Raw genomic sequence first — 12,500 nt, 5'->3', positions numbered from 1 at the left:
AATTATCTGCACTAAAGGAAAGAAGTATCTCTGAGAACTCAGTCTGACCATAGATTGCATGCAAAGATAGCAGATTCTGGAATACTCATTGTCATACTGTAATACTTTCTCAGAACAAAAATTTGAAAAAAATTATGTGGAGATACTGTAACAAAAAAGGCAGTTGAATTTTCTTTTTAAAAAGGGAAAGAAATATTTTTAGTTATATAAAATTTGCCATACTATTTACAAGGAAATATCCATGTCTCTGCTGCAATTCTAGGTTAAGGCTTTTCAAAACTGATTTTTTTTGGAGTATTTTGAACAACTTAGATAAAACTTAAAACAAATTTCACAGCAATTATTAACACTTTCAAAGCAGTGCCTTCAAGTAGTCTCAAGTGGAAGACATTCTTAAAATTTTGCTGTGGGTGCTCTTTTCTGTAACAGTAACCGTTAGAGTAAAATGGTACAAATAAAGCCAAGTACATAAATTTCCATTAAGCCAGGGCATTCAGTTATTTGAATTTTCAGGAAGAACATGTATGACTGTGGTGGTGTGTCTTTAATTTGATATTTGTTTAATATCTGTTTCCCCCCCCCCATCCCTAATCTCCTCATCTCCAAGTGGTCAATCCTCCCTTTCCCTGCCCCTTTCCCTGGAACTTTCCCTGTCTATTTAGTGAGGCTCAACACTCTATTGATCCATTTGTACTATTCCACTCCCCTGTTTCCCCTGATAAGTTTGTGATATGTTAGTCCTGCCCTAAACTCCTCCCCTGCTATTCCCTTAGTGGTTACTGTTCCTACACCCCTCCTCCTGAGTTCTGTATAAAACCTCTGCTCCCGCCCCCGAGGGGGTCTTGGGGCTCATGGAATAAAACCATCCTGTTCACCCCCAAGTCCCGTGTCGCCTTTGTCTGTCCCCGCGCGCCACGAACTGAACTGCAGAGCTTGCAGGGGGAAGCGGCCGCCCGTTCTCTTCCCTCACCGCCCAGCCCGGCACGGCTCGGAGTGCCGCGGCGAGAGGAGCGCATGCCGCGCCACAACATATGACTTTATGCTCCCTTTAAATTCACAAAACAATTATGTGTTTCTTAATGTCTTCAGAATTCAGTTCTAGGGCAGCTAGATATATAATGTATCCTTTTGTTCTCCTGCAAAAAGTAAAACTAGAAATAACTACTTTAGAGAAACAGAACCATATTTGATCACCCTCATGGTGCTATGGGACATCCTCTCATAGTGGGATGCCATAGCTTCTTTAACTTCATTCCCTGTAACACATTTCTCCTAAAACTAAACACTAAGAGAACTGATGATTTGAAAACTTCAGTGTGGTAGCATGATAAGAAGGTTCTTTCTAACATCAATACCCATTACATCTTTTATTTAAGAATTCAAAATGACTACACAAATTATTTCAAAGGGGTTTATAGCTTCTCTCCACTATATAAAGACCATAAAAAAACTGAAGACCATTCTAAGGTCTATTGCATGAAGGACACATAATGACCATTGAAAAGAATGTTGTGGGGGAAAAAAGAAACACAAGAATAAAGCACCTTTCAGAACTGTTTGGGGCACAAGACAGAAGAACTGTACATGTCAAGCTGTTTCAATAGATTATTAGAAAATACAGCAGATTCTGTGGACATGTAACTCATACGAGACTATTCAGAAAATCAGATATATCCAAGATTCATGCGAGTCACTGTAAATGTACAATAGGCAGTCTGCAGATGTGCAATTGGGCTGCATTGAGCCTAGTTAGCCGGGAGTCTTTCAGAAGTGACGTGCACATATCCATCAAGTGAAAACTCCACAGCCAATCTCCCATAAAATGTGCCAAAACTACTACTACCCTACTAGTAGAATAAAGGCCCCTAGTAGCAAACAAGTATGCAGAGGAATGTCATTGGAGGATGACTTGGTGAGCTGTGAGGACCTTGGGTGGCATCCCCTAAGTTACGGAGACACAAGACACTTCCCTCAAAGCTGTTAAAACCCCACTGGCTCCTTCCTCTGCTCCTATGTCTGTTCCTATGTCCCTGAGCCACTTCCTCCCAGTTCCCTGACTGGCCCTCATCTTTGCAGTGCCCAGAGACCAGGTTCACCCCCAGACCCCTCTGGATGGGGCAGTGAGAGCTGAGACCTGTGTGTGCTGGGGAACCCTGACCAGCTCACTGCAGAGCTGAATTAAACATCTGTGGTACCATGCAAAGGCCCTTTCTGCTTCTTTACCCTGGACCTTACCAGCAGCAGTTCAGGCTGCTACAATGAGGGTCTATAGAAATAATTTTAACTAATTACTTGCACTGAAAAAAAAAAGCTTTCAGAAGTTTGTACTACCTTTGCACTCCTTCCTGCCTACACATACTATTCATACCCTGTTCAATAATATGAATGGCTTCTATATTTTCTATGTGACAAAAAACAGTTGTTTTCCAGCTACTTAGGAAAAAACAACCCATTAAGAAAAAACTTCTGATTTTATTTTTCACCTTTATAATCCATTAACTGCAGTAGCTTTTAATGTACTTTGAAAATTCCTGGGCCTCTAGGGCTGAGTGAAAAGATATACCAATAACCAAAGTGTAGAAAAGTTATCTTGGTGATACTGGCTTTATCAAAACTTTAATTTAGCAGATCATTATTATATTATCCATCATAGGTCAAAATTTTGACTATTATCTATTAAGATTTAGAAGATAATATGTGAATTGAGAATGTAGACTTAAAATGTGTTAACTGTAAATGTATTGGCATGTAGAAACCGTCAAAGTATTGTTCTTGTTACATTAAAATGCAATATTCAGTCAGAAAAATATATCGTATAAGTATCCCTCTGTGTGTATGCATCCATACAAAAATTAACAGATAAAATATGTTTACACAAGCAGCTGGGCAGCAGAACTGCCAATGAAAATTACTCTGTACATCAACTGGTAAATACTTTCCTTATAAAAGGACTTTCTCAGAAAACCAACGAAAATTGTAACAGACCAGAAAGAGAATTTAAGCAAAGTTCTGGATCACTTACTTGCTGACTTTGCTAGAGAAGAGCTCAAGCTGAAGAGAATTGTGTTGATGCTAAAACTTCCTTTGAGTCTTTCATATTTATAGAAACATATTCATATGTGTTTCTATATTTGTTAAGGTGAATAAGCATGTTATATTTACACTGTGCACGCCTTTTAAGAAGATTAACTGCTGATAATACAGAATGAATATCTAACTATATAGGATGGCATACTTATCATTAGTTCCATTTTTGATGCATGAATGCTAACAGGAAAATCCAATTCTAACTTCAGAATATTTAAATTATTTTCCATTTTTATCTGAGGATACTTTGTAATTTTATTATTATATTTTATAAAATATTATCCAAAGGTCTAAGACTGACGTTGTCTCTACATGGGTATATAAAATAAAAAGAAAGACAAAACCAGGAACTTTTTAATACATGGGTTTGATAAAATTATACCTTAATTGCTGCTGTCAAGAAGCAGTTATTGTTGATTACCTGAAAATTACTTGTGGAATTTCCATTAATATCATAATTTAAAGCTCTTCTGAAAGAAATACTTTAACTTGTTTTGTGAGCATGGTGAGTATTTTATATTTTGCCATAGAAAACAGTATGCATATTTTCAGCAAGAGAGTGTCCTTCCCATAACACCTCAAATAACATATTCAATTGAAAATGCAAGCATGACATTCAGGCTTCATTTGCTGTTGGTATCTATCTAAAAAAAGCCCAAATTGATGGAGACAGAAAATTCTAATCTGATGCCCTAAGGCCAGATCCAATAAGACACTTAAGCATCTAAATTTGGTGCTAAAGCAACTAGCTTTTCAGTGTTTGTCCCCCAGAAGGGAATCCTGGGCTGAAGTGAGCTGAGTCTTACATTTCTTTGTAGAGTACTAGGCAGGTACCAGTTAGGGGGTGCTATGAGCAACCACTGCCTCCAACATCACCAAAAAAAAAATGTATGCAGATACCCGGAGCAAGTAAGTAGACAAACACTGCCAGTAGGACTGAGCTATAAATTACACCTTGCAGACCCAACACAACCTTGAGTCCAGGTCGTAAGGGTAAAGGGATGATGTTAAAATATACTTCCCTCTTTTACAAAAAGCACAGTGATTAAGGACACTGCTCAGAAAATGTGCTCCACATCTCCAAGTATGGTGTGTCTGACTTTTAAGTCATTGGTTATTTTGGACTCTGTTTTTGAAACACTTCCGATCAATGAGCAAAAAGAGGATCAGGATTCAGCAGTCTAGTCTTTTATGTTCTCCGCTAGTTCCTCTTCCCTATCCATGCTTAACAGATAATATTACTGAAGAGCTGAAAGGGTATTCAGTGCCACAAAAACCACCAAAAATCTGCTTCTCAAAGTTTCAGACTGGAAGGTCTGCAGGATGTCATATGTAAGCTGAACAGGATAAGTAATGAAATGTACCTCATCAAAACAGAGGGGCTCGACTCTTTGTGTCACAGAAACTTGAAAATACTTTAAAAAGTCTTCTCTTAACATAGAAAACTGAATGGATCTTTTCTAATATGAATCCCATACTTCACATAAGCCCTTCTTGTTAAATCTGACTCCAGAAAACCAAATGAGCATCATCAGAGTCCATAATTATAGATTACAAAATTAGATGCTTGGTTTCGGCTGTCAAACACCTGAACTAACATTGTGTACTTCAACTTACCTCATTCTTCCCAGGGCCATTTGCAGTTCTACAGCCTGCTTTCAGTAAAATTGGAAATGCTGCTGTCTTCTAATAAGCAAAACACCATAGAAATCTAGGATAATTGATCTCTTGTGATACAGATGATGACATCTTGATTTATGTAGGAATTGTGAGGCAGAGATACTCTGCTGTCCTCCCTAGTTCTGACTAGGAACCTCACTGGACCACAACATAACCTTAGCAAATCTAAGTACCCTTCTTATGGATCTCAGGGAATGAGTGGAACTTCAGACTTGTACACTGGGTCTAGCATGAAGCTAGGATGCAGCCAAGCTGCACACCTGGATAAAGCAGCTGCAAAATGTCCCCAGCACCTATGCTTTATATATGGCTACTGACAACAGAAACTCTTACAGTTTTCCTACAACAAATAATGATCCAGAGCCTGATGTGAACTTGCCAGTTTTAACAGACAGATCCATAGAACTTCATTTGATTGTTGGTGTCATAATAATAGCCTGACTCAATGGAAGGTAGTACCCCCCAAAATTCTGCATTTTTATAAGAACCTGAAAATATATTTTGAAGACAATTCAAAGGCAAATAATAAAAAAAAAAACCAACCAAAAATCCCCAAAACCAAAAAAAGTCCACCAAATAACAAAAAAAACACCTCAAAACCAAACAAAAAAAACCCAAACAAAAAAACCACAAAAAAAACCCAAAAAAACCAACCAAACAAGCAAACAAAAATCCCCGAAACAAAAAACCTACCAAAAAAAACCAAACCAAAACAAAAAAACACACAAAACCACATAAGACCTTTACTGGTATCTTAAATAACTCTAATAAAATAGACTAGTTTTTAATAATTATTTAATCATTAATAATAATTCTTGCTGGATTTTGAATAGAAATACATATGATCTTTGAAAGACATATTCAGTTTGCCAATGCTAATGAACTGTTTCTAAATGTGCTATATCATGTAGCGTGGACTGGGTAAATTAGCTCCTTTGCACTATGTTTCTAACAGGTAAATGGCATTTTATCTCATGTATCCAGCTCATAGATCAGGTGAAACAAATGATTCACCCCTCTGACATTCAGAATTTGGTATGTTGATCAGTTCCCTCGGTTATTACTTTGTTCCCTTTGTTCCCTTTAAATTATCTGTTGACTGTAAATACATTCTCCCTGATCTGAGATAACTTCGGGTATTTTTCATCTTTTCATTTTTTGATGGAAGAGGAGACAAAAAAAGACAGGGCCTTCTTTACTAGTAAAGATTTCTAGGTTCCCTTTCTAGGTTATCCCAGGTTCAATTAAAACACATTTTAGTTGCAGCTAGTAGATTTCTGCCAACAAAAGGCTTAGAAGATAACACATTAATTTTTAAATGCTTCATGATACTTATTTAGAACTTCTGATTTCCTTTCCTTTCCTTTCCTTTCCTTTCCTTTCCTTTCCTTTCCTTTCCTTTCCTTTCCTTTCCTTTCCTTTCCTTTCCTTTCCTTTCCTTTCCTTTCCTTTCCTTTCCTTTCCTTTCCTTTCCTTTCCTTTCCTTTCCTTTCCTTTCCTTTCCTTTCCTTTCCTTTCCTTTCCTTCCCTTCCCTTCCCTTCCCTTCCCTTCCCTTCCCTTCCCTTCCCTTCCCTTCCCTTCCCTTCCCTTCCCTTCCCTTCCCTTCCCTTCCCTTCCCTTCCCTTCCCTTCCCTTCCCTTCCCTTCCCTTCCCTTCCCTTCCCTTCCCTTCCCTTCCCTTCCCTTCCCTTCCCTTCCCTATTTCCGTTTCCTTCTTTCTCTCTCTTTCCATTTCCTTCTTTCTCAGCTGATGAAGGTGATGGCCTTTTAACAATAAAAGTGCCACCACTTGTATGTGTGTTTGCATTTTTAAATATGGTCGCAGTCTGACTGATTTGCAGGGGTAAAACAGTTTCAAAAACTGATTGCAAGCTCACAGTGACAAAACTAGATAATTACTATCTCCACAAATATCTGTAAGTCAAATCACTTGTATTAATACAGATTAGATTAGTACTAAAGTTATAAGATTGATATGAGAGACATGATAAATGTAGTCATGACAGAAAACAATTTTTAATTTAGTAACCCCTATCAATCTAGATAGCCCATGAATATTTACCATTAATTCAGTAGGCTGGAACAGAGCAGGGGAAAAAAAAAAAAAAAAAAAAAAAGAGATTTAACCTAAACAGGACTACAGGACTGAGGAAAAAAGAGAATTCCCAGCAGTTTTACAGAGAACAGATCTTGCAAAGACTGGGAAACTACATTTGGGATAGCATAATAAAAAAAAACCTTTAAAAAATCTGGATGACATGCAAAAGTATTGCCATTCTTAATATGTACTTCTCTTTGCAGAACTTACCAGTTGGATTATTGTTAAACAAGTAACTTCAAAGGCTGAAATAAAATAATTTATGGAAATTCAAAACAAACGTATTTGATCACATCATACTTCACAGCAGGGATACAATTTGCAGAGGCTGAGTGAGGGCATAGTGTAAGCAAAAACAGGTTGTGTGTGCAATGAACCAAACTAAATGGTTTATATAAAAGAAATGTTGTTTCCATTAATTTTTCTGGTAATCTTATTAAAAATGCCACCTGTTCAGAATAGAATTGTCCAGGTTTTAATTCCTTTTCATATCTCAGTGTTCAAACACAAGACAGAGGAGGTAACATTTTATAGCTATTAAAACATGTCACAAAATGTCTTATTCTGAAATCTTCATAGCTACAGCAGTTTCTACAGCTCTGTTTCAACATCTGGTTATTGTACCTTTTACTTTTTCTCTTGTTGTGCTCAAAGAACTGACTGCTGATAAGCTTAGAGAATTTTTTTTCAAAGCATGAATTGCTTTTTAAGCCTCTCTTGAAAAAAAAAAAAAGTTTTCAGTCTATAAGACCTAAAATTCAAATATATAAAGCAAATAAAACATAAAATTCACCTTTTAAAATTCCACAACCACCCCACCAAAATTCCCTGTAAGAGCCCTGAACAGGAACTTGACTTTGAATACCAGCAGAGATGAAATGGTGTCATAATCAGCATAAGTGCATGTGGGCTATTCACCTAGATCAAACACTTTGGTCATATACTCAATTAAATTTAAATCTCATTATATAATGTATACCAGCCTCATTTTATGCAATTCCCTAATTTAATGGCTTGGTATTAGCCTTTTTTCATTTTTGCACACATGGACTAATTTTCACGGTGCTCAGTCCCTCTGGGAAGTAGGTCATTAAAGTCAACTGGACGGAGACAGAAACTTAATACCTAAACAGTGTTGCAGAAGGGTCAGAGTCACAATAATAATGTAAAACAGTTTTTCACTCATTAATATTGGAGATGAAAAAATAGAACAATAATGAAAATTATTATCCTGTTAAAATTTGATTTGTGAAACTGAAAAAAAATAAATCAACAAAACAAAAATCTCAATTAAATTAAAAATTACAATTATAGTAATATTTAGCTACCAAGACAACACTTGTTTTACACTGAAGCACTAGAATTATAATATTCATATTACCTTTCTCAATGTGTATTCTTTTTGTCTCATGTCCCACATCATGACCAGCGAGATCACCCTCCTTAGGTCCAGGCAGGACATTAGGTGACAAACCCATCAGCATTTGGTTCATAGAGAGCCCGTTCTGATGGACAGCTGCTAGACACAAGCGCAGGCAGAAAGAAATCAGCCATCATATTAACAATACTCTTTTTTGCTTCTTTTACATAGTATTCCTCTTATTTATACAAGAATTCTAACAATCACAAAGTTACTTAATTAGTGCTATAAGGATCCACATGGAGGAAAAGTTTCTTCCTGTTACTTCTAGTTTAAAACAATCAGTTTTAAAAAGAAAGTTCCATAAGTTTGGATAAAGTTGGAGATTTGCAAATATGTTCTTGCTTATTTAATAAGAATTGTGAAATTTTTAATTCATTATACAAAAATGCTTGAGTACCAATATTCCAAATATACTTCCTTAAATAAAGCATTGTGGCCTTTCAGGTGATAAACACGGTTTTTCCATATATTCTGTGCAACAGTAGAATTGCTTATTTGTCATCAGACAGGTGGAAAAGCCCTGTCCAAGAGTTTTCAGAGACCTCTATGAGTCTCAAACAATCTCAGAAAGGTGTATATATTTCTATGTAGGTAGTTTATATGTCTATGCTTTTATTCTGAAAAAAATTGTCTTTTCAAGAGATTAATGCCATTTTTAGTATTTTTTTTTAAATATGGAACACATATTCCTGGAGTAGTCATCTTATTCTGGCTGGCACCACAAAAGATGTACTTAAGAACCAGGTGTGATGTTAACAAATCAGATAGAACAGAAAAGAATTATCTTATAAATAAATAATTTATTGAAGTGATCCACTACTTAAGGAACTCTGTTATGCTCACATGGAAGAAAAAAATGCACAAAGGTCCCACTACTCTCTGTAAATTATAGAGTAAACTGAACAATACACTTTCCTTTTTCATTTAAAAAAAAAGAGCAATTCCAATAAATATCTCTCAATTTAGATTTTTGTTGTTTTGGGTTTTTTTTTTTAAGAGAACAATGGAAAAGAGCTTCATCAGTTGTAAACAAATATACTATTCAATGAAGAAAAAAAAATTAATCCCACATTTGTGAGACTTTTTTCAGATCTTCACTTATGAAGTCTGCAGTGGGTTGATCCTGGCTGGACACCATGTGCCCACCAAACCCACTCTATCACTCCCCCTCCTCAACTGGACAATGGAAAGAAAATATAATGAAAGGCTTGTGGGTCAAGCCTGGGGAAATAGATAGGTCACAGTATATGGGATGCCAATTTAATCTACTCTCTGAATTGTCCAAGTGATAAGAAAACAGAATTTTCAGCTTGTCATAGTCAGGCCTCATTTCTTTTCTTTGGTAAGTCATTTTTCATTACACACTAATGAAAGATCTCTCATCTGAAGGTCAATGAAGAGTCAGCTTCCTGAGTCTATGGAGAGCCTGAAAAGAAGCAGCCTAAAGGACATGTGTTGCATCTAATCAGTATGGCCACCTATTTCATACAGCTATTTCATGGCCTTCTATGTGTGTGATAAACCCTCCAGTTCCACCTACTGACAGATTCCACTATGGAAAGATGATTTAAACACACAAAAACCTGCAATAGAGCAGGATTAAAGAGAATGGACAAATGTAATATAAATTAAGTATATATCCATAAAATGGCATGCATTTAAAACCTTAATTTCTATTGCTGCACTGGATTATCAAAGAAATCAGAGTCTTTGCCATGTAATTTACATCCTATATATGGTACTTTGATAAGAATGGCATCACTCTGGGACACCACAGTTTAATTTCACTCTGCCCCCTGTGAACTATGAGGTGATAATATTCTTTCTATCATATTTCTTACCATTACAAAATTTTGTATTTAAAAAATTTATAAAGGATATACATTCTTAATTTATTTAACCCAATTCTTGTCTTTATCAAGCAATTCTACTATGTAAAATATTGCTTATGAAATCAGATTCAATTTAGAAATCAAAACCAAGTAACCAGATTAAATAAAATTCAATTTATTTTAAAAATGTCTACACTATATGTTCAGTTCTAAAACTAATGCAGCAAATTGCTTCCTGCCTGCAATTCTGTATTTCATTGCTCATATCTTTATGTTTAATATGACATGATGGTAGTTTATATCAGTACCTGTTAATGTAGCATCAGATATTATGATACTGTAAACTAGGGAACATAATGTTGGGAGACAGTTGTTGCAGCTGAACTTCTGAGCATGAGACATATGAGATTTATTTAAGGCAAGGGCATTTTGGCCAGAAAAACAAGCTGCAGCTATTCAGTTTTAAAGTGGTGAGAAGGACAAGAATAGGACCTACGGATTCTGTCTGAAGAGCTCTCGGTCCGTGCAGGAGAACTGGACACACTGCTGCTTCGATGAGAGGATGGATGGCTGCCAGGTCTTCGGCCCTCTTCAAGAGAAGGAGCAGGAGAAGGGCTGTCTGGAACACGTTCCTAGAACACACAAGGAGTCATTGTGATAAAATGGCAACGTTAAACCAAGCCTCTGTTTCCAAACATCACTTCCCTAAACTGAATCTCCCTCCTAAATGGCAACCTATTCATTCCCCTGTGGACATTTCCAGGATTTGCAGAGCATTCTCAAAGGAAACTTGGCAGCTGTAGGACACTAGACCTTACATTCAGCATGCAATGTGAGCACTGCCCATCCTATTAGTCTTTTAACTGCCTTCTGGACTACTTAAAAAAATAAGAGGTTCGTTAAGCTTTTGTTGTTGTTGTTTTGGTTTGGCTTTTGTTGTTTTTTCTTTTTTTTTAATGTTTTCTTTGTTTGTTTTATTTTATTTACTCATATCATCATGCAGTTGAATTGGAAACATACATTTTGGCTTACAGATGTTAGCCTTATGGGAGGTGGAATTATGTATTTCTGTAAATAAATAAAGATCAGGTACCGTCGTTTTATCTCATGTTGATTTTTACTTCACATTTTAATTTCAAAGAGGCTTCTTGAGCAACAAGATCTTATGGAACTGTTATGGATCATAAAGAAAATATAACCTCCTTATAGTACCTATACCAGTAACATGACTGATGTCCAAATGTCTATTTTGACATGGAACACAAACTTGGAATGAATCACACTTTTTGGATGAATGTCACCATATCACTTCAAAATGGGGAAAACCACAATTCGTATTTTTCTATCCAGGGAAAGGCCTGGCAGGGTAGCCAAGAGGAACTATGATGCACTTCAAGAGATTCCTTGGTTTTGTAAACCAGAATGTAAGGATGTGTGATGGTTTGAATTGCATATCTGCTATGTACAAATTGTTAGTATGTAGCAGACAGATATATCTGATATTTACCCAGAAGTTTGACATGAACAATAGTCAAAGGGAGATGAGTGCAGAATAGATCTTTCTAGAAAATTCACTGTCTTTCCCTTCAGTTTCCTTTTTATTGCTGAAAGTTCAGAAGACTCATTGCTAAAGTATGTGAAAATGAGGCTGTTTTGGAAAAGCAGTGATAAAAATAAATAAATCCTATAGGGGAAATCTATTGGAAGGATTGAAAATATTAAACTAACTTTTTTTCTTGTTTTTCTCCTTTTGATAACTGAAAAACTGACTTATAATGAAAAAAAAAAACAATAAGCCCAAACCAGCAATCAACAAACAACTGCATTCAACTCACTAAAAGCTTTTGGTAATGAAATAATACAATTAGTACATATTTAATAACACAAAAGAAATCTCACTGTTCCAAATGCATTTTCTTGAATAAAGCAGTACATTCCTCACACAGAAATGTTCTTTTTGAGCAGTCATTATTTTATTATGCACAGTTACTAGACAAATATTTACTTCTCTGAATGCATTCCTAAGAAATTTTGCAACATCCTCAACTGGAGTAATCAATAGATTTGCTCAAGGTGAGTTTCATAAAAAAATATCTGCTGAACTTGAGATTCTGATTGCAAAGGGATTCAATGAGCACACTGATGGAGTGGGAGGAGGTTTTTTAGAGCAATGTTTCAAGACATTTAAGTGGATTCCACTTTAACAATCTTAGGTTTTTAAGTCAAAAACCTTGATGAGGATAGCTTAACTGCATCATAGCTCTAGGCTTATTATGACTTTGATTGTGTTTATATGTCCATGAACTGGGTATTCAAGAGGAGGATTATAATGCAGATGTTTTCAGAAAGTAGAAGATTTATTTCTTTAGATTTAGGCGGA

The 12,500-nt window shown here is 36.0% G+C and overlaps 1 protein-coding gene across 5 annotated transcripts in view; it reads right to left on the bottom strand.

Moving 5' to 3' along the window:
* DACH1 (dachshund family transcription factor 1) overlaps positions 1–12,500 on the bottom strand; it is a 353,160-nt gene that overhangs the window by 93,088 nt on the left and 247,572 nt on the right. For 3 of the 5 annotated variants that reach the window (XM_031504835.2, XM_021548066.2, XM_021548062.2), the window contains 2 exons: positions 10,617–10,752; positions 8,247–8,381 (listed from right to left, as the gene is read on the bottom strand). In XM_031504835.2, the coding sequence (XP_031360695.2) occupies positions 8,247–8,381; positions 10,617–10,752 (271 nt within the window). Of the gene's footprint in view, positions 1–8,246; positions 8,385–10,616; positions 10,753–12,500 lie in introns of all 5 variants that reach the window. The other 2 variants (XM_021548063.3, XM_021548061.3) reach the window with 1 other exon arrangement.

The sequence above is a fragment of the Lonchura striata genome, chromosome 2 (assembly GCF_046129695.1).
Source record: "Lonchura striata isolate bLonStr1 chromosome 2, bLonStr1.mat, whole genome shotgun sequence".
Classification (NCBI taxonomy): domain Eukaryota; kingdom Metazoa; phylum Chordata; class Aves; order Passeriformes; family Estrildidae; genus Lonchura; species Lonchura striata.
The sequence above is the reverse complement of the archived record's forward strand: the minus strand, read 5'-3'. Positions and strand labels throughout refer to the sequence as shown.